This window comes from Strix uralensis, chromosome 3 (genome assembly GCF_047716275.1).
Source record: "Strix uralensis isolate ZFMK-TIS-50842 chromosome 3, bStrUra1, whole genome shotgun sequence".
Taxonomy (NCBI): domain Eukaryota; kingdom Metazoa; phylum Chordata; class Aves; order Strigiformes; family Strigidae; genus Strix; species Strix uralensis.
The window spans coordinates 85,621,027-85,644,165 of record NC_133974.1 but is presented as its reverse complement, the minus strand read 5'-3'; the positions used below and the strand labels follow the sequence as shown (position 1 = coordinate 85,644,165).

At 38.6% G+C, this 23,139-nt stretch overlaps 1 protein-coding gene across 3 annotated transcripts in view; it reads right to left on the bottom strand.

The window, feature by feature from the left end:
- The window catches only part of ACTN2 (actinin alpha 2), a 71,112-nt gene that overhangs the window by 7,193 nt on the left and 40,780 nt on the right, over positions 1–23,139 (bottom strand). For 2 of the 3 annotated variants that reach the window (XM_074863204.1, XM_074863203.1), the window contains exons 7-18: positions 22,938–23,019; positions 20,701–20,786; positions 17,931–18,023; positions 16,827–17,057; positions 15,531–15,678; positions 13,837–13,987; positions 8,053–8,161; positions 7,081–7,221; positions 6,512–6,694; positions 5,227–5,361; positions 4,572–4,751; positions 4,060–4,206 (exon numbers count right to left, since the gene is read on the bottom strand). In XM_074863204.1, coding sequence (XP_074719305.1) covers positions 4,060–4,206; positions 4,572–4,751; positions 5,227–5,361; positions 6,512–6,694; positions 7,081–7,221; positions 8,053–8,161; positions 13,837–13,987; positions 15,531–15,678; positions 16,827–17,057; positions 17,931–18,023; positions 20,701–20,786; positions 22,938–23,019 — 1,686 coding nt within the window. Of the gene's footprint in view, positions 1–4,059; positions 4,207–4,571; positions 4,752–5,226; positions 5,362–6,511; positions 6,695–7,080; positions 7,222–8,052; positions 8,162–13,836; positions 13,988–15,530; positions 15,679–16,826; positions 17,058–17,930; positions 18,024–19,500; positions 19,587–20,700; positions 20,787–22,937; positions 23,020–23,139 lie in introns of all 3 variants that reach the window. The other variant, XM_074863202.1, reaches the window with a different exon arrangement.

Below are 23,139 nucleotides of genomic sequence, written 5' to 3'. Positions count from 1 at the left end.
CTATTCTTAAATATGTCCTTCAGTTTCCTGAATGCTAACTGACCTGCATAAGCCTGATCATGTGGTTCTTTTAACAGGGAGCCATTGTTTTCCTGTTAGTAAAATATAGGGTGGCATGATGCCATTGTTCTGCATGCAGAGCTCCTACTGAAAATCTAGTTTGCACAAAAATCAATAGTAGAATATGTTAACAGCCATTAGGATATTACATGCAGAGCAGCTGCAGATATTTTATCACATACTTTGCAATCTTATTTTGAAGTTACTAAATATGCTGAATCTGAAAAAGGAATCTCTGCATAAAAAGACTTCAAAACCAGCAACTGACAACGTATCTGTGTTGGTGTCCCAATATGTCTGCATACCATAATTCAGCTATGCACCATTTTGAACACTTCTAAACCGCTTCTGTGATGCAGACATTGTGTCCCACTTTCTCTTTTTTTGTCTATGCAGTCACATTAAGGAAGGAAACATACCAGTGTTGCTAAAGATTTATATTTATACCTACAACCAGACTGTGCCTTCAGGCACAGCCTCCAGCAAGGAGTAGTGGGTAAGCAGCAGCATCCTCAGGAATAACCTCTGGGGTAGCAGTGGGGTACATGCCTGTTGGAAACACAAGAGCCTAGAGGGCTGCCCCCTTGCCCCAAGGGAAGATGGGGTATTTCCTACTTGCCTTTAACAAGGATGACTTGTAATGCTTTCTGTGCTAGCACATCTCTGCTGGTGGATGCACTGGAAGAAACACAACTCTTCCTGCCCTTGTAATTCTTACATGCATGGTGCCCCCTTATGCACTGCAGTTTGCAAATCTGGGGCACGTCGCCCCCCCCAAAAAAACCTTGTAAAAAGCCGAAGTTTTCTTTCAAATATTCAAGATTTAGAAGCCATTTAAAACAACTCACCCAATTATTTAGCTCTCTTTCAAAGGATTAACAACTGCAGAATTAAGCCCCATAATGAATTATGAGCTGTAAGATTTTTATTTTTTTATATATTCTTCCTGGGTAAGAAGATAGGGGCTCCTTCCTCAGATCTATAAGCAAAGGAAGTTGTTTCTAGAAGCACTTTACAAAAAGTTGTTAGGTTTACGTGTACCAAAATACATTCTTTAAAATGGGAAAGGGAGCTACTCTGCATCTTAGTATTTTGCTGACATCCTCAACACTCACTGAGTCAAACATTAAGATATGTCTTAAATTGGAGAAATGCCACAGAAGTCAGAGCCATAGCATACATAAATGATTCTGTTTGTGCTTAGTTATTTAAAGCCTACTCTTCAGGGACAGTATTAATTTTGGGGAACTTTTCTGGCTATTCATCATTGCAAATAGCAGTCCAATGCTTTCAGTGTGTATTTTAAACTATGTCAGGCATTCAGAAATGTTGCTAGGCGCAACAAAATTATTATATACTGCTAATTCTATCCGACATGGAGAAGCCACTATTTTTCATGTTAATGCTTAAGTTCAGATGATCCAGTTTCATCTTCATTTCTATTTAAGATCGTCAAGACCATAAAAGAATCCATTACTGCCTTCTCTATCTGAATTCCAAGTTTAGAGTCTTCATTATTTTGTGTACCCTGAAGTAACTCTGGAGCACCCTGGGTTTCCTTTATTTACCAACACTAAATATTTGAGTGTGCAAGGACATAGGAAGGATATAAAAATGAAAAACAAGCCTGCCTCTCTCAAACATGTTTGTTCAATGTCTCCTTCTAGCCTGTGTAGATTGAGTTGCATCTGCCCATTAAATTACAGTGTAATTTAATCAGTATAAGCTTCTCTTTTATCAGTGTTTCTACTATCTGTCCCCTGCAGAAAGCCTGGCTTGATGGCTGAGTGGTTTTAGATCTTACCTTCTTCCTTTCTTTAGCTTGCATTATGCTAATAAGAACATAATTGTTGCACTGTGTCAGTGCAAAAGTCGTCCTAGACCAGTTTCCCATGTCTGATGCTAAAAGGGAAGGAGCATACTAAAGGGGGCATATGCAAAATGGTCCTTCCCTTACATGATCCTTCCAGGCCTCTTTTTTAAGGCCTTTGGATTATATATGTCATGGGGGAAGGTAAGGTCTGCAGCTAAACTTGCAGTCCAGGCCCAGGTTGTTGAGGCCATAGAAACTGATGAAGACTCCATCTTCTGACCCAGCCACTCAGGCTTCCTGGGACAGAAGCAAGGGCAGAAGGGACACTGCCTGAAGCCATGACTCATTATAACCTGGAGAAAGGAGACATCCAGGGATAGGCAAGGATCTAGGAGCTAGGAAGCACTTCTGTGTTGCACATTATTGTCATAGCCTATCTCCAACCTGCCTGCAGCTGTGCACGAGTGTCCTCTTCCAGGCCATACATCCTTTCCTAAGGCCCTTCTCTATTGCATCCTTTTGTATCTCAAACTCTTACTATATCTGCAAAGTCTAAAGATGCATAACAATAGGGCTGGTTGGTGTAGGATTTAGCTTCTCCCTTCAAGACCTTCTGAGGCACCAAGAGATGCCTGTAGTATCTCCTCAGCCATTGAACCAGACTCGCTGTGAGCGTGGCAGAGAACTCATCTATGGACTACAAAGATACAGGGATGCTAGAAATGGCCATCTAGTGTAAGACAGATTCAGTCACCTTGCTCCCTTATCTTTAGGGAGCTGTCAAATCTTTGTGAAAAGTCCCTGGTTTCCCTTAAAAGGGTCTCTCAAATACTGGTGTGTAATTTATCCAGGCCTGGTACTCTGTCTGTTTTTAATAGCTCTAATTGCTCAGTTATCTGCTCCAGTGCATTGGGAAAGCCATTTAGTATGCTACTTCCTTCCACCCCAGGAAATTTATCTCTGCTTCTGTGATGTTATCTTCTGCTTCCTTAGAAAATACAAAAAGGAATTATGCTGCACTAGAATCACATTAAGATTTTCCATAAAATCTGTTCCTGGTTCCTATGTAACTAACCTTTCCTATGCTTGTGGGTTTCTTCAGAAAGCAGAGGTTTGGCAATTCTGCTTTTCCTCCTAAACAATCAAGGATATTCTAAAGAATATTTAGCAAGCCATGACTGTCAGCATCCAATGCAGATCAAGTATAAATCTAGGTATGGGTAACCATTTTGAGCAGAGCTGGGCAAACATAATGTCAGTGAAAAGAAAGTGACATTTTGCTATAGCCTGAAATGATTTGAAGGAGCTGACTCATGTGATAACAGAATATAAGTCGGGGGTTAAGCACAGTCTGCTAACTACAGGAATCTGTACTGGGAAAAAGACAATAGCCTGCTGCTGCATTATGGTAATCTTTTTTCAGTATCTGAAATGTGAACTTGGTTTTAAAGGTGGATTCATGTGAGCACAGAGTCAGCAGAGCGTTCTCCAACTGGCAATGTCATATCCCTGTCTGCATGTATTTTGCTATTGTGTCTATTAATAGCTATCTTTTTAACCCTCTATCCAGAAATACTGTGTAACTCACAGGAGGCATGAGTTAAGTTTCTTCACCACAGTGGCTTCATTTCTAGTTTTTATTCATCCGTGATTAGATAACTGAAAAAAACAGCCTCTTATTTCCCACACACAGCCAGAAAAATATTTTCCTTGACAGCTAAGGTGCCCCAACTATATTCCCTACAAATCTATTTCTAGGGGGACAAGTTATGTTTCAAAGAAAACAAAAAAATATAATCCAGATTACAGCTAAATTTAATGAGATGGAAGCCGCTGGCAAGTATATAGATCACGCTGCACTGCCTTAAAATAAAGGGCCGTGTTATTTTCCAAAACACAGATTTATCCAGTCCTGCCTGTTATTTGAGCAAATACTTAACCATATTAGCAGAACTATAACTTTGCGTTACATTTAAAGAGTAAAAATTAATCTTTAACATATCTGTACAATGCTATGATTTCATAAGGCTGTAGATTCATTGTTAACTAATCTTTTTTTCTGTTTTAAAAAGCGCCCGTTGCTACTGCATTTGCAGTTTTTTAAAATTTTTACATTTGGAATGAAAAGAAACTTGCTTTTGGGAACAATAAATATTGCTAGGTGAGAAAAAGCAGGAGTACTGTACCCTGTCAAAATGATTGAATGATGCTCTGAAGTCATTCATTTGTTCCTGGGTGATACCCTTGGCATCTCTTGTGAGGATCTGAGTCTCAACCTCATTGATAGTTCGAGCAATGGTGGTAAGTAGGAGCTCCCATCCAACACGGATGTGCTATGAGAGAGAAAATACTCATTTATTAAAGAATCAAATATATTCTTCTAAGGGTATAAAAGGTACAGTAAGCAAAAAATCAGCTTTAAATATTTATGTGATACCTTTTCCATACCACTAACTCTATATTATGACCAAGGATTATTAAAAATAAAAATTGCCTTCAGACAAATATGAAACTTGTTTTTAAATGGGTACTTTTTCACTAAAGGTAAAAATAAGTGAAAATAAAACGAGTCTCATGAGATTATCAGAAAGTTTGCCAAATTCCATCCTCTGTTGCAGTCTCTTCAGATCAGGGAAGATAGTATATGGCAGAAGAAGGCAGAATAGACTAAGAAGTACAGAAGGGAGTAAATGGCTACCTCCATAGTATAGTTGGTGTGCTTGTTGTCAAACACCAGGGCTTCTTGTATAAGCTGATGATCTCCTTCCAGTTTGTCAATGTTGTGTTTATAATTAATGATATTGTGCTCATATTGCTTCAGCTGATTCATCTGGTCCTCCAAAGGCCCTGTCATTTCAATAGAGCTGCGGGCAATCTCCTGTCAAAAGAAACAAAGACACCCCCCACCCCACAAAATTTAAGCTTCACATTTGCTAATTTGACCAACATGTAATATTTTCATACTAAGAAGCAATGGTAAATAAAACCTTCATACAGCAGAGACAAGAAATTTTACCATAGAAAACACATTTCAGAAGAAATGTGGCACATCTATTTCTGGAATTAGTATTGAGATCCCACTGATACTGATATCTTTCCTTTACAGAAAGCAGATGCTAAATAGTTATTGTTTAGTGATTGGTTTTTCAAAGCTACATCTCCTGCTCACCATCAAGATACTACTTGTACAAGCTTCCACAGTTTTAAAAATCATCTTAACAGGTGCTAAATACTTCAGGATCAAACAGCTGGTCAGCTATCATGGAGACTGCTGTTGTCCTGTATATAAAGCAGAGATAAAAAATTATAAACCACTTTGTTCGTCAGCTTCTGCGTGAGGGTCTGACACTCACCTCCATCTTGGTCTGGATCCATGGCCCAATGACATTGGCCTGAGCAGCAAACTGGCGACGCAGGCGCTCGTTGGCGTGCTGGCGGGCTAGTTCCTCCTGCAAGGATTGATCCCTCTGTGGCACCAGCTGCTTCACCTGTTACAGTGGGAAAGCGTTAAGTGTGAGTAAGCACAATGGAAAAGCTTAAAAACAAATGGAACAAATAAATCTACAGTTACTAGTTTTTCTTATTGGCCTGAAGACTGATATCAGAAAGACAAGTCAGAAGCATGATCACTACTTTATTTACGAATTCTGTGCTAACCTAAGAAATTAGACAGCCTGACCAGAGAGACTGACATGGACAGAGAAGAAATTCTCACTTCTGGCTGGATTCAAGTTCAAGACAACTATTTAACTTGAACTGCTATTAGAGCAGCTGCTTTGATCTTCTTTTGAAACAGGTGATTTTTCAATCTCTAAGCATTCGTTTTAAGAATAGTCAGCACAAAACATTTTATTCAAGTGCAGGCATTATGACAGGATAATGTGAGACACATTCTGTCCATCATGTATATCTGAAGGTCTCTAATACTTTGCAAATGCTTTTTTTGGCTTACCCTTCTGGATTGCCCTGGGAGATTCTGAATTTAGTCCTTATTGCTTAGTTTTTATAACCCATTGAGGATGTATTCTTGTCTGTGTAAGTTTATGTCTTTGGAAAATTCATACATTCTACACAATCATTTACCTTTAGCATATTATCTGTCTTCATTCCTACTGAAATAAAGTTTGTGTGATCTCTCTAGGAGCCTGTCTTTAATCCCTCCCCAGTAATCTTTTAAGGTAATTGCCAATGTCAATCTAATTGGACAGAACATTAATGGTCCCAAATATGATAATTTTTTTACAACATTTGTGAAAAGCAGCAGCTGGGTAGAAGAGACACATAGAACCACTATTTCTACTGAGAGAAATAATATAATCATTGTTTGTTCTTTTGAGAGCACCCTCTAGCCCATCTGCTGGCTAGCCACAAGCTCTGCACTCACCCCAACACATGCTTCTCTTGCCCTGCCAAAAAGCCAAAAAGAACATAGGTAATACTGAGTGATGGGAGCAAGGGATATTGTGAAGCAAGCCTAGCAAACATAAGGGAGAGCATAAGATACTGTAGAAAGTTCATTCTGGCATTTGATGATCTAGAATAATCTACAGATTTATTGTAAAGTTCTCTGAATATTCTCAGTATTCCTAAACTAGAATACCTCATTACAATGTCCTTCATGTATTTAGCATACATTACCTTTTCCCACTTGCTACGAATCTCTTCCACAGTAACAGTGCTGTAAGGATTGCTTGCGGTTATTCTCATGCTGTAACTCTGAATAACTTTTTCAACTTCATTCTGGATTGACAGTATGGCCTGTCTTTCACCATCTGCCTCTGGCAAAGTAGCTTTAAATTGATCATGTGCAGAGATTAAACTCTAAAATCAGAAAGAGAGAGGGAAAGCATGAAAACTTTACTGTTTCTTCCAAAATCTGGAAGATCTGCTGTAAATAAGCACAGCTCCTGTCTCAGCCTCTCAAATACCCTGTCTACATTTATCTGTACATACAGGAAATTATATGTGTAGATACATTCATGAAAGAGTCCTCATGGACTTTATCAGGACCATCGCTTCTTCCATGATCTCTGGAGTATGATTTCAAACCAATGAATTACCCTATTTATAATAGAGCAGACATTGCCTATCACAAAGAAAATGTCAAGACAGATATGGGTTTTTTTTTCTGTTCTGCTCTTCAAGCAGGAAAATACTTCTTTTCTTCTTTTCCCTGACCGTAAGCCAAAAAACAGACAACTATTTACCTGAATTTCCTCTATGCTATGAACAATAAACATGTCCTGTAGGTCTTCCATAGCACCTTCCATCCAGTTGTTGAAAGGAGCAGCTCTTTTGGCAAACTCCAAGTGAAGCTGATCAATTGTTTCGAGCAATTTCTCCGTCCTCTGTACAGGTTGGGAAAGGTACATTCCTTTGTTACTAGGGCAAGACCTAACTCCACACACATACCCACCCATGCACAAAGCCATGCCTCATCTTTTCAAAACAAATTGATTGTATTGTTGACTGATTTCACCACCTGCTTTACGGATTCTCACTCAAGGCAACAGGACTAATTGCAATAAAGATACTCTCATATCCAACTTGTTAAAAGAGGTGTATGCCTTAGAAGGCTAACAGCTGAAATTACTTTTTTAATGCGGATATTTTAAGTATTTTTGTTATTGTGATCTATCTGCAAATCAATTAAAATCTGTTAATCTTGCTTTAGTAAATTCTTGTAAGTATATAAAGGAGGAGTTAGACATATGTTTTCCATCTTGGCATGCGTGTGTGTGACTTCTTTTCTTAAGGAACAAGGTTTTGGAAAGTATCTCAGTGCTTTGGAATACTCAGTACCAAAAAATTAACCCAGTGCTGGCCATTATCCTGTACCTCACCTGATTAAGCCCAGACAAGTATGAAAAGGTAAGCACCTAATGGCTTTTGTTATCCTCGCTCAACATCAAATTCCCAGAGTGGTGCTATTAACCACATGCCATTTGTTGCTGCTTCAGAACTGTCCTTGGCAGCTAAGTACTGAGTACTGCTCTGAGCAATTCAATCTGTTTGAAAATGAAACCACACCAAAATGAAATGAAGATCTGAGGAAAGGGTTTATTGCTGTTTGGATTGCAAAGTGGATGCTCAATGGCACTGTTTCCAGATCTGAAACAAATGGTTCCTTTCCCACTCCCCACCTCAGCTGAGCTGCTGATCATTGTTATATGGTTTACCTCCAGTGCCTCTCTCCTTTTCTGAGTAAGTGTTCCCAGGCTGTCCCATTGGTCACATATCTTTTGGCATCTATCATTGACACTTGCAGCATCATGGTAGTCCAGTTCACTAAGAAAGAGTGAAAACAAAAATCTGTGTGACTTTCTGAAAGACAGGAGCAGTTGCATTGTCCACACTCTTCCACTGGCCCTCAGTAATTCTTGCCCTCTTTTTAGCAATATTTCTCTTCCAGGTAAGCAAGTGTTACAGTATAGACATGTGTGATCTAGGCATTCAGCATTTGAAGAAGCACAGCACAGGAACAGGATCAACCTCCTCTGTTGTGAGAAAAATTAAGTATCCATCTGTGACATCCAAGTATTAAAGACAATTAAGGTGTGTAACCATCTTCGTCTCAGCTATTCCTGTGGCACAAGCAATTTGATCTCCTGAAGACCAGAATGCTTCAGTCTGGGGCTTTATCAAGTTTCTGAAGATTGGTACACTTTTAAATTAATTGGCCTGAAAGATACCTTTCGTTTTAAATAATCCAGTGATCCTTTCCAGCTTCATAGGCTCTGAAATTATTTAACTGAGAAACAGACCTCAGGTTGCATTCAAAGCATAATCTCTCTCTCACAGGCCTGGAAATACTTAATAGAGGCTGCCCAGATCTGGGGCACAGAGAACAATTTTCATCTTCCTCTCCAGAAACTCCTCAGAGAGCTACACCCTAGAACTGGCTGGTTCAGAGAACAGTGATCTCCAGACCCACGTATGCCACCAGCATGAATCAGTGTACCCACAAAGGATGTAGCAGTTAACACTGCTTTTTCACCTGCTTAATAGGCTTATATCATCCTGACAGAAAGTGATTTACTATTCTGCCTAAAACTGGAATAACTTTTTAAGGCTCTGTCCTGAGATTCTGCACTGAGTCTGTCTCAAATTGAATTTCTGATCTCTGTGGCAGATAATCCCCTTGGTTCTGCTGCAGCCATCATGACCACAATAAAATACATGCGTTTGGCACTCTGGAAGCTCATTTTTATTGGTGTATCATCATCCACTGAATTTAGCTCTTGGCTGCTCCTTGAGGACACTTTGCCCAGTACTAAACATTGCAGAGGCTGTGATTATGTGACAGTATGGCAAAATGAAGCTAAGATTTACTTTAAAGCTTGAACAAGACATTAAATGCAGATAGAATTTGTTCCCTTCTTTTGAGCATTCTTCTCTAGGCAATTGGCAAGGGGAATGTACAGATCAATCCACCAGTAACTTAGAGAATCACAGAGGACAAAGTGAGAACAGAGGTAGCTTTCCTCTGTGAAGCTACACTGTAGGCCAGGGGCAGTGTTCATGCTTCCTCCTCCAAGCTCAGCCTGAGCAATCTGGTTTGGGATAAAGATGAGAAGTATGTGAACCATTCTGCTTAAAAGAGGCTTCAGATGTACTGCAATCAATTGACTGCTGAAAGTGAAGAATGGTAAAACAAGTGAAAATAAAATGCCATAACAATTTTTTAAAATAACAAAACTAACCCAGAATTGTGAAAGTAGAACTGTTACATGTAAGGAGAAAGCTGCCAGCAAGTCATACTGTACAAGGGCTCCTTAACTCAAAAACTTGCTTCCTTCTCTGAAGGAAGCCTTTTTGTTAGCCTTCAAGGGATGCAACAAAAGCCATCTATCTGTTAAGAAATTTTAAGTCAGAAGCATGGAGTTTTGGATAAAACAGGCTCAGATATATTTTGCTGCTATGAGTTTTTGGCTGGAAGTTGGGTTTTTTCATTACAGCATGTTGAGATTATTAGATGATGTTCCTGTTCGATCTGTGAGCTCACTAAGTGGATGGGATGTGGATATTTGTATTCTGGTCTCTTTTCGCATACCAAATCTAATATACCAGAATATGGACAGGGTATTTTACCAGATACTCCAGGTCACATCCCTGAGAGTACTGCAAATTTTATTTTTGCTTCAATGGATCACTTATCTCCTTTTGTCGATTAGGATAAGGGCAGGTGTCCTTCCATGAAAGTGAGTGACTGTACAAGCTCTGGTCAAAGTCCTGGAAGGTAATGTGCAACGTTCCTCCACCAGCTCTGCCAGGGAGGTTCTGTCATTCCCCATAAGATCTCTGCTATCCTATTTCTTCCAGGGATATGTGCTGTGGACAAATAGGTAGGAGAATAATATTATCAAAACAACTTTTAAAAAGGGCAGCCATGGGTCAAAAATCATAAATTAGATTACCAAGTGGCATTAAACAGCATAGCTCCACTGCCTTTCTGGGCCTGCTGTAGTTTACTTCAAATAAGTGTCTCATATGTGTCAAAGAACATCTTTCTGCTGAAAGCAGGAGCCGAGGAAGAAATAACCACTCATAGGAGATTATTTACTTGGAAATAAAACATAGGTTTACATTCCTTCTCCTATTAATTTTTGTAGCTCTCTCAACATTGAAGCTGTGAAGAGACTAGATTTCATATTTTGCCAAAGTTTTGCTTATCATGCATACACAAAGTACTGCTGCACATGTGTTACAGATCTTCTAAGAGAACAGTCACTTCTATTCATTTGGTTATTTGAAATCCAGAGCCTTTGGAATTTAAAAATCATTAAGCTATTTCTATTGATCTTACAAGTAATTCAATCTTATCCATGAAGAATTAAAAATTTTGTCAGATTTTGTCTTGATCCAGAGAAGCACTTAAGTATGAGCTCACTTTAGGAACAGTGATAGTGTCACAAAAATAACCTGCTGAGCAACATGCTTTAGCACTGCTTCAGAACCAGGCTCATGTTAAACGTGCACGTAAGCACAATTTGAGCCCAGGTTTCCAGAAGCAAATAGACTCTCTGAATCAGTGTTATAGATAGTGGTCTTCTTGGCCGAAAATAAGTTGCTATACTAGAAGTGATGGATATGCAAGAAACTAGATTCCAAAAATTTTATCCTGATGATTGATTACATTGAAATGAGCATACAAGATCATAAATGAATATGGCATTTCATAGTACTGCTCACTCAAGTTCTATTTAGCATTTGCTATGTCATAAATGGCAAATCACATTTTAGAAATGCCTTTTTCTAGCTTTGTATATAGCCCTATCCAAGCCTTGTCATGCCTCATTGCTAAGGAATATCTAAGTCTATACAGGCTGAGACAGAACAATCTTATAGCAGCATCCTGGCTGGAATCACCCGCTTGCACATACGCACAAATCCTTTATCTAAACAACACCAGTCAACAAGCTTGTAGCAACTTTAAGGTTAAGCACACAGTGGACTAAGCTGCTGCAGCAGAAAATACCAGAACAGACAGGAAACTGTAACTGGTAGAGTTCAAGGTCACACAGCAATTGTTCTCCTTTGAAATAGCCACATTAGGCAGCCAAGAGATTGACTGAAATGAAACATGGAGGTGTACTGACTTGGAATTTAGACAGAGATGATGATGATGATGATTTCTGTAAGGGCTTGATCCAGTGATGAAAAAAAAAACCAATAAAAAAATACCCAGATTGACTTCAGCAGGGTTTGTATCAGGTGACAATGCACATTTCTTAGCATTCAGACATTTGTCAATCCTTCTTTAAAAATGTGAATGGAGAAAGAAATTAGTGGTTTTCTCCATAATTTCATTGTGTGAGGAATTATGTATAAATAATTAACAGCAATATTTAAATAGAAGCTGCCCATTTGCTTGCAGCTAATCATAAAACTTGACCTTTTAAACCTTTATTTCAGTGTTCTCCAAGGACATTAAGCCTAACTGAGCTACTGAGTCTCAGTGAAAAATCAGGCACTGATAGCCCCATTGTATGGAGAAGCAGAGAAATCAAAGTAGAGCATCTCTAAAACCAACGGGTTTTCAGCACCTTTGCAGCCCAGGCCACAAATAACTTGTTTAACTTCACACAGCAAATTACCAAAACAACTGAGAAGAGACAATCCTAAAATAGACAGGATACAGTGTTCACTGGCCTCACCAGCGGTAAAGGACACAGCGTTCAAAACACTGGTAAGCACATGCTGTGCTGTGTATACCACATTCCCAAAGTTTCTCATCACTTGTAAAGCTGAAGCTGAATTAACAATGCTTAGGTGTTTCAGAAACTGTCTTTAGCATAAAGAGGAACAAATAACTCCACAACAGAGATCAAGGCATGCCAGAAGATATTTCATAAGCTCACATACTCTGTTTTTCAGACTTCTTCCACACTAACTAAAACCCAGTACTAATTCTGCCCACTGTGTTTTACTTTTCCTTTACTTTTCCTTTAAATAATCTTGAAAAATAGGATTTTTCTTCTAAATCCATTTGAATGATACGATTACTGTAAGTGCTGCTGCTATCAGGTATGAACTACATTTTTAGACAACTCTCTGATTTTTAAATCGTTAATGAATTTGAAGCTGTTTATGAGTCATGGTCCTTCACAAAGTGAAAAGAGGGCATGTTTTTAGCACTTCATTTCTGAGTAGTAACTGTTTTGCCTATTCAAGAAGGTGAGAAACTGAAACTTGGGAGAGCTGAAGCCAAGGGCAGGAATCTGAGAATTTTGATCTTGGCTCCTGTTTCAACCACTACTGCACATTTGTTCCTGTTGGCTTTGCAGATTTATACTGCGGGTGAGCAATGCATCTAAGTATGTGCCAAATTGCTAAGATCAGGAGTAGCGCCACTGATTTACAGTACAAAACCACTGCAGTTAACTGCATAAGATTATAAAATCAAATGTGCTTGGCTTGGTATACACACCAAGACAACTTTACCAGAACGGGGACATCCAGTAACACTACAGTCCTGTCAGTGTGGGCAGTGCTTTGCTGGCAAAACAGTGCTTCTCACAGGTGAATTAATAACCTTCCCACAAACAAAAGCAAGTTTCACCAGTAATGGCTGCATCAACACTCAGGACTTCTGCTGCCATAAGGGTGTCTGTCAGACAGGGGCCTTGACTTTTCACACCCCTGACCTATGTAGCTGATGTTAGCAATACAGATGTAGCCTAAATGTGTTGTAGAATTGTTCTCAGATTTGGTTGTGTGTTTTCTCTGCGCATAGTATGCCGAGAGAGCAAGTGTTGGTCCTGTGGCTAAGTCAATGGAATTGTGGGTGAAAACTTCTGCTCTCTTATAGGAGAGCTTGTGTGCTTGATTGCTTGTGTCACCCTGAGCAAGTTATTTAGCTTCCATATGCCCCACTGCCCTTTCTGTAAAATGGAGACAATGGTGCTTCCAAATATAATACGAAGAGATTGTGAAAATAAGTATACTAGAGACAATTAAATCTTCAGAAAAGTCAGTGCATTACCCACTACTATAGAAATAGTTTAGGGATGTGAAGCTTTTTGAAAGGACCAATATACCTGTGGGAAAATACTTGATTTTAAAGTGAAGATGCTTCACCTGTAATTTGTGTAAGTGAAATTATTTTCTAAGTTAAACAACTCATAGCCAGGACCTCTCAGCAGACCAGATGAACTGAGAAATAACCTTCAGGATTCACATCAACACACAATAGACTCATCAGTAGAGCTAATGCTAAAAGATTACTGTTAAGTCAATTTTAAAATGTTTGTTTTCAAATAATTTTGGTCAGTTGAATATCTATATTTGGTTGGGGGTAAGGGGGAGATGAGGGAAAGGTCTCAGTGACCAGCTCAGATAATATACTTACAAAGCTATCTCTGGAATTCTTACATTGGTACCTATGACACTATCAAATTCATTGGAAAGAGTTTATCGCAAAGTTAAATGTCAGCAGCTGCAAGCCTTTAAATGGAACATACTTCAGCTCCTGGGCAATGGCAGCGATCTGTTCCACCCTGTCCTGGTGAGCAGCCAAATCGCTCTCAAAAGCTTCATGTTTCCTTAACATGGCGCGGACTTCTGTCAGAGAAGCGGATTCATAATCCTTCTGAAGTAAGATCTGCTCTTTGCCTGAAAGGAAATTAAAATATTAGTAATTTTTTTTACTAATTTATTGGTTAGAATAATTGCAAATTTAGTCAACTTTTTAAACTGAGACATGGTGAAAATCCCATGTATGAGATGAAGTCCCACCCCCACTGAAATCAGTAGCAAATTGTCAGCACAACAGTGTTAATTAGAAATATGTATTTTTTAAGATCTCTCAGTGATTCCTTCATTTTTGCATAGGTTCTTTATACTGATTTAAAGTAGCAACTATTACACCGCTTGAGAAACTGGCATAAAAATCATATATTGGCAAAAACTGGGGCTCTAAACTATTGTGATAAGTCTTTTGTAGAGTAGACTTACAAAACCAGAAATCGCACTGCTACACTCAGCTTCGCTCTTACTAGTGATCTGTTATTCTTTTTCATGTTTTACCTTCAATTCATTATTCATTTCAGCACTTTTCAAAAGAAAAAAAAAGTGAGATGTGTGGCTGCCTTTTGTATCAAACACTGCGTTTTAAGTGGAAAATGCCAACCTATTCACAAAAGGCTAGAGAAGAAAAGAGGAAATCAGAAACTGAAATATTACTCCATGGTAGCTCCTGTATTGGACAAATGAATCTATACAGACAGCCCCTACAACTGCAACTCACCACATGGCATTACACAGCTCTGTGAATTCTAGAGCCAGAAGGGACTATTGTTTCACTTGCTGTGTATCAGCTTATGTGAAGTTTTCCCTGCATAACAGCCATAACGTATCACCATGAGTAGTTTATGCTCAGAAAATAGGCTCTCAGGGCTGATAAACACTGTAGTTTCCCTTCTAGTATCTGCTTGGCAGCCATTTGCAGCCTTGTATAGTTCCAGCAACTGTGTTATGGGGTGGACTCTGGTTTACTTTCACAGGGAGAAAAGATTCTAGCTGGAAAAAGCCAGAAACATAGCAGAAACAGGAAGACTAGTTGTCAGCGCAAACAACGGGATGATAGAGCAGATCCATGTTTAATGATCCCCAACAAAACTGTATGCCAGTGTATGCTCCTATAGCTGTTACAACTAGACGTAAAGTACAGTTACCATTAAAAAACAGAACTATAAATGGGGTGTAATCCAGGGTATGAAGCAAAGCAGAAGTGAGTCCGTTATCATGTAGTTTATGTGGATTACTCAAAACACCATGATGACCAAACGATAATCAACTCAGAATAACTCTGCTAATAATTTCACACCTAATGAGTGGTGTCACTGCATTCCTGGTTGGATTGCTGGTGTACAAATACATAGGAATGCCTTAGCAGTAATGGCCTCTACTCAAACGCTGAATATTCCCATTAAGTTTGACTCACTACCTCAAGAGTATGATTTTTACAGTTACAATTCATTAGGAACATGCCTATAAGTAAGCATCATGACTATAGTCAACAAAACCTGCAATTTTATCTGTTATTATTTCAGGTTTCAAAAACTGTCCAAACTACTTACGCTGGTAAATATTCAGCACTGACAGTTCAACCTTGAACGTTAAGACATCAAAAATGTTAAAAGCCATCTCTGCTCACCATATGCCCACTGCTCATGAGTGGAAGCCTTCTGCCTGAATTTCTCAGCCAAGTGTTCAAGTCTTTCCAGTCTTCGTATTTCATTCAGTAGCCACTCTTCATAGCCTTTCTCAGCTTGTTCAAGTCTCTGCCAAGCGCCGGCAATATCCTGTGAAGAGAATACATGGGAGAGAGAGGATGAAACTATAATCTCTTTTTATCCAAATTTGCAGATTTCTGACTGACTCACAATTTTGCTCCAAAAAGAGAAGTTTTTATGTCCAGTTTTTGTAAAATCATAGAATCATAGAAAATGTTGTCAAGCAGCTCAGGAAGTCCAGACATCTGCTCCTAATAGCGTGCCCTATTCAGGTGAGTTCATGAAAGGAACCCCTATACATATGGCTTCCAAGCATAGCTATACATTTGGTGTCTTACTGATATATTGCTTTTACCTCCCATTTCACAATATGCATGTTCTGTTATGACATACCTATCTTTTATCAAAATAAAAGTGCTTTGCTCTCAGAAGCTGACAATAGCAAACTTATTAGTGTCAAGAGGATTTGGTGCGTATTTTAGCTGGAATACAAACTCATTTCACTTTCTGTGGCGCGCAGAGTTTTGTGAACTTCCTCGGAAACTCAAAGACATGAGTAGGAAACTGAAGTGACAGGCCCTTGATTTTCTGCTTATGGAGAGTGGACAATGGCCCTTTTCAGACAGTGCAATTGTCTGATTATCAAATCTGAGCAACAAAACCACAATGATAGGAGAGAGTACAGAAACAGATTTGCTATATTCCACAGAAAATGTTTTGACCCACAGTCAATTCACAATAGTTATCAGCAGATGAGAATTCTTGGTACTGACTATGCTTATCTTCACAGACATAAGAAAAAAACAAAATTTAATTTTAAAAAGTACAAAAAAGCAGAAACGTACATTGAGCAATGTCAGTTTCTGTAAGGCTGATGACCAAAATGTGAGTGAAACTGTGAGTTTTGCTTAAATAAACAGTATTTGGCCTCACTGACAGAGAAGTATTGGTAACACTCCCAAAGGAAGCTCTGCATTGTCTTAGATCTCAAGACAATTTGCTCTTGAGGAAAGCCTTCAAAGAGGCAGGAGCATGCTTAAGAGAAAGCAAGATTCTAGAATGAAAGGGAACATGTAAAAAGAGTGGTTTGATATTGATAAAGTGCAACAAACTGAAGTTTCTGAGGATGACTTAAAATGTCATTTCAATCCTTCATGTTGAAATTTTTGTGAGAACGTTGATAAAAAGAATGGAATATTTATGCCTCCTTTACTTACTGAAACCATTTTTCCCTCTGATGGCATGAAAGCTGGCCGATTGCTGATTCTCAGTTTTGTCTGCAGGGTGTTGAAATTGATCTCCAGTTGACATTTCTCTTGGACTTTGGGAGGTTTGTGTTTCCGGCGGTAGTCCCGGAAATCCTCTAATTTCTTCTGCATAGCCTGCATTGTTTTTTCTGGGGTCCTGTTTTCCAGCCAAGGAATTGTCCGGCGAATCCATTCTAAAAGCTTTCAAATCAACACAAACAATTGAAATAAAGGCAATGGAAAGGCAACCAAAAAAAGATCATAATACATGCACAAATCCTAATCAGGTTTGCTCCATTTTAATATTATTGAGTTCAGTTGGTATCATTGCCTTAATGGCAAGTAAGCACAAGATTTTCAAAGCTGAACAAAACTTTTTTTAACTAATTTGCCCATATATTCTAGGTATTTCTAGAAATACCCTGATTTTCAGAAAGATGAACACACATGTAAGGTGTCTCTAACTAATTACTCAGAACCTGAGTTACCCAAAATCACTTGCCACTTTTAAAAAAGTATTGGTCTTGACATTTCAAGTAGTCATAGTTATGAGATCAGGACAGACACCAGGCAAGTAACTACACATCTGTAGTCCTGATTCAACAGATTTGCCATTTACCAAGAAAGGACAGGAGGAGCACAATGTGCTCCCTTCTTCATTCATTTGCTGCCTGTGTTCACAGGTGCACGGTGAACACCCTGACAGACCCTGTCCAACAGGCGTGCTGGAGTGACAGCATCCTCCGTGCTCTACATGTGGTCAAGATCGGCTATCTTTGGAGATTACAGGGACCACAAGCCTGGTCTTGGGGCAGACCGATGACAGTCCTCAAAACAGCCTTTCTGGCACATTAAGGAGACTGAGTGACTTGCTGGAGGCCACATAGGAAGTGTGTGGCAAAGGAGTCACCTGAACCTTGATGTCTTGGGCAACTGAACTTTGTACCCTACCACTGTGAGATTTACCTTCATAACGTCTTCACTTTGCTATCTTGCAGACAGCGCATGAATCTTTCAGCTTTCAGTATTTCACGAATGTAATTATCACCATGTTACAAATACAGCTGTTTTTACCTCACTTGCTAGTCTCTCATACTCTTCCATCAACCTCTCATTTTCCTGATTCACAGCAAGCACCTTACAGATCCGGTTAGCTGCAGTTTCAGCCTGTAAAACACAGCAAATAAACAGGACATATTAACGAAGACATTCTGAGAAAGGTACAGGCTTAGAGAAAGAGAATGTGGCTGCTGCAAATAAAAATCACATTGTTTTATAGTTGTTGATTTGTGCTCCTAGGTTACTTAGATATATATTTGCCTTCCTTCTGTAGTCACAGATTCCAATGGCCTGGATAAGGCACAGAGCAGCACAGAAGTTACCTTGTTGTACAATGAAGCCTTATTATACAAGGCAGAATTTCACACTGCCATTATAGTTGTCTAATAAGTCTTTTATTTTCAAAGATGACTTAGGCCATTCTTAAAGTTATCCTATTAGGTTAATTTTTTTAAATCACACCAGAAAAGTATTAGATTTGTTAGCCACACTGGAAAGACACCCCATGTGATTCAGGAGTCCCACACCATTCTATATCTGCAAATCATACGTACATATACCCTTGAGAATATATGCAGCTCAGCCACTGACAGAAAATCTTTTCGTGCCACCTGCCAATTTTGTGAAGGCACTGTGTAGCTCTGCCATGTCTAAAATTTACATTAATAGTTTGACATAACAGATCTATACTTGCACAAATCTGATTTGTATATCTAATCAGATAAATATCTGTGTAGACTCCTGTGTTATAGATTATGTGGAATCCCCCTTTTGCATGAATAGCAATCCTTCATACCCAGAAGCAAGAGGGTACAACAGCATAGCTGTGCTCTGGTAAGGTGTAGGAGGCCTATGAGACAGGAAGGGAAATCAAATCCTGAGGATGAAGGAAAAATATCCACTATTTTAAGGGTTCTTTATTATCTTTTTTTCACATAAGTTGGGTTATGTCCATTTGTAGTCTAGAAATGTATGAAGCAGAACAGTGGCAGAACAGCCACATCTGTAAATGAGAATCCCATCCTGTATGACAGATCTGCTGCTGACGTTCTTGCCTTTTATACTAGTACTTTAATCTACAAATAATTCCATTGGCTTCAGTGGGAACTGGGCACAAATACAGTGTTGGATGTCTTCTGTGCCTTTCTGCATCTTTAGGCATCTTTGAAAATCTAGCCCTAAACTACTACTCAGCATGAGTAAGTCTAGAATAGTCTCAGTCTTCAAAAGTCAAACATTCTTTTATGCAGCAAACACAGAAGATGTTGATGTAGCAACAAACAACAACTCTATTTCACAATATCTTCAAATACAGTTTTTCTGAGATAGCCTTTATAATCACCAAATAAAGACCCAAAATTAGAAATAGGAATGTCCATTGGAATTAAAGAAGTTCAACTTGTTACACAACATTTAACTAAAACAGGTTCAAGTGTTGGTTAAAAACAAGTATTAGTGCTCAAGTGATACTCACAATTGTTAATTAAACTCACAAAATACTAAATTAGTTGCTTTTAATAAACTAGTGGAAATGTGAAACAACCAATCATAAACACAGCAACCTAAAGGGACAGTTGATTAATACCTGCTCTGCTCCAGCAAAAGCATGGTAGAAGCAGGACACATATGTCATGATAGCTCTCTCATCAGGTTTGGGAGTGTTCACAATATCTACAAGAGGGGGGGCAGAAATATTAACACAAAACAAAAAAAAAGAATCAAAGAGTAGAAAACAGGATGAATAAATAAAAGCACAACATAGTGTTCTGATTGTTTCCTTGTCCATAGCTCTGTATTCTAGAAACTCTAGAAAGCTGTAATAAATTTAGTGTTAGACTGATGGGTGCTGACAGAATAAAACGTATACTAGAAATTCAACATAAGCTCTTAAATGAGGTGGAATATTTTAATAATCTTGATCCTGCAGTATTGTTACAGGGGAAGTGACTTTAATTTTACCTATCTGCTTAAGAACTGGCAGGCATATGTCTAGTGACTTAGAATGTGGGGGTTTTTTTTCTAAGACAGACTACATTTTGATCTGGTGAGATGTTCTGTGGAAGTGGCAGGTGGATTAGTTATAAACTTAGCATTATATATCAGTATTCTTTATACTACTAATACCTGAAGTATGTCCAACTCTGAACTGCCTTGCTTTTTAAAATTTTCCTTCTTTTCATTAGGACATGATTCCAGAGCTCTTCTGAGATGTCTGTGTATGTTTCTGTGTCTGTTTTGCACAGTAGCAATGTTTTATGTTGCTGTTTGTACTTACCATTAAGCATTTAACATTTTAAAAACAATCCTGAAAGCATAAGAGAAGGGTTTATTTTCTGAGCATCTGTTATGATGATTTTGACATCTGTAGCAGGAATAATATCCAGCAGGGAGAAAAAAGATGGCATTCTGCTACTGAAATTGTTTTTTCACTATGAGCTTATTTTCATCTCGCATTTTTAAAGGTGCTTCAAATGAATGCACACAATTTCAATTAAAGAGAATAATGTCCTCTAGCGCATTCAATAACCAGCTGTCAAAAACCTACTGGATATTATTAGACTAATAGATGAGACAGGAAGGTTTGTTTCTATGGAACAAATGGATAGACTACTACTGGCTCTACCAAGATAGTGGCTCACAGAGAAAATGAGGCAACAGGAAATGAGCTCAGCTCTAAGACGCTCTCCTAGTAACTAGTGAGGAAAAGATCAGAAGAGGAAAAATTGCTGAGAGAAACAAGACAGAAGGTGAAGGATGAGATCTGATCCATCTTCTACAATCTCACCTTCTGAGCACCAGCAAATGCATGGTAGTAACAGGAAACATAAGTCATAATGGCTCTTTCATCAGGTCTGGCACTGTTTACTACATCTGTGTAGAGAGAAGAGGATTAACTGCTCAGAAATTCTCACAAGGTACTTCCATCAGATTATGCTGATGATGTCACCTCAGTGCTGTAAGGATTCAAAATAAATACACCATTATCCAGGCTGCTTCTGTTTACTGATAGCTGTGCAAAGCTACCTGAGCTTTAGGAATCAGTAAATGGAAAAGATATCATTCTCCCTGAAACAGCAAAATATCTGAAGGTTGAGACTGTATGGAAGGGTATTGCTACCTTCTGGTTTGTGGAAACTTCCAAGCAGATGGCATGGCTGGAAGATCTACTGGGTTCAGCTTGACTGCTGCTCCAAAGCAACTTCATCTAAATCACTAGAATTATTCCAGAGTTAAACACAGCCACTGACAGTCACAAAATAGGAGTGAGTACAGTGTATATTAGCACAGGGTCCCTGTGACTGACAGGGTATTGACATATATTGGAAACCTGTAGAACTCCTGCAGTCCAGAAGTATATTTTGTACTAAAAAAAGCTTGGAGAGAAACAGTTTTGCAAGTCTGTCTTTTTAGTTAATAGCTTAAATCACAAAAGAGTTTGGCTTGTCTGGCTGATAACTTTGTCCCTGTTACAGCAGAAAAGAGTAAAAGTATAGAGCGAGTGCAATCAAGGTATGGGTACATGGGTTAAAATGGACCTTTGCAATACTTAACAGAGAAAGGCAGAAAAATGTGGGTTTACACCAATTATGGCTGAGTGATGAATGATGCTAGTGGAAGCTGCAAGGATTCCTGCCAGTATAAGGAGTGGGAAGATATTGGTGTGAAAAGACCTGGGAATGAGGTGACAATTTCTAATATTAACAGTGAGATTTCTAAGTTCAGGACCAATATATTTACTAATTTTGCATCTACTTCACATAGTTGTGAACAAAACTTTGCAAAGTTTCCACTGAGAACACAGTGGAAGAGAGAAAAAAGTGATGGTGAATACTTAGAGGGTGTTAGAAGAAGCATGATTTCATTTCCCTCTCCCCTGCGAAGAAGGAGAATAGTAAGATAAGGGTTAGAATGTGCAGAAAATCTGGTCAGAAAAGAAAAATGTTTCTTATATTGTATGTGAAGAGAAAAAATTAGGACAGGAGAATGACAGTAGGAGGTGTTCAATGGTAAGGAGGTAGCACTGTTTATTCCTTGCACAGTATTTTGGAGTAAAATAATTTAAGTGGTGCTTGAAAGGGGAATTACAATTCAAAAAATGAAAACAATTGGTTTTGGAGCACAAAGATGAAACCAAGAAGCCTCTTCAATGAAGAGGTTACAACCTGGATTTTCCACATCATCCCGTATTGGCCTAACTTTCCTACCCAAGACTTCAAGGGCAGCAGACACAGTGAGTTTGAGTGCTCTGGATAATTCCTGTGTTATCACTGCTCTACTGACAAGCCACCAGAGCAGAGTCTGCATACTTGGAAAAGAATGCTCTGAACTAGTGTAGGCAAATTCCAGTATTTTGGCACCATTTTTTGCCTGGAGTACAAAGTTTGGTTATCTTGAAGAAATTCAGGAAACTTGAATAAATAGTTCCTTGTTATTTGTCAACAAACTCTAAAGATTATAGGAGAAACCAAACATGAAAACTGTTTATTAAAACTGTTTATTAAAACTATCACTGCAAAAGGTTTACAATTAAAACAAACCAAAAAAGTGCTTCCCTCAACCTAGCTCTCTTTCATAGGAGGCATGCTGTTAGTGTATTTTGAAAGTTCTGTACTTCTATTTCTGGCCCTCTAACTTAAACATTTAAAAAAGTGAATATGCTTTAAGCTGCTAATAGTTGTATTTCCCTTTATTAGACTTAGATTTTAATTTCTTAAAGGCAAGGATTATCTTTTGATCCTGAGTTTTACCTCATTTACCACAGTGGGGCCATGTGTTGAGGTTAGGGCCCAAAGTACTATAATAAATACAAACAATAACAAACAATAAGGAATGCAGCCAAAAGGGAGTGAAATTATCCAATGTATGGGGAACGAGAAGGAAAACATTGTTTGAAAACAAAGCAGGTTGCCCCATATGATTCACGTGGAAGGAATGTTGAAAATTTGCTACCTACACAACAAAATTAGTTTTACTGTCTCCTGCTTGTGAGTAACACAGACTTCCGTAAGATGTAACTCTTACCTTCTGCATCCAACATCTTAGGGATATCCAAATGCTTTTCAGCAATTTCCATGGCAAGGTTGATATTTCCTATGGGGTCATCCTGCATTAAAGAAGAAAATACAACTAGTCAAAGATAGAAATTTTTCCTTGAAGCAAGACTACAGTAGGTACACTAAAACTTATTCTGTTTTTCCAAACTGTAAATTGGAGTCAAAACTAT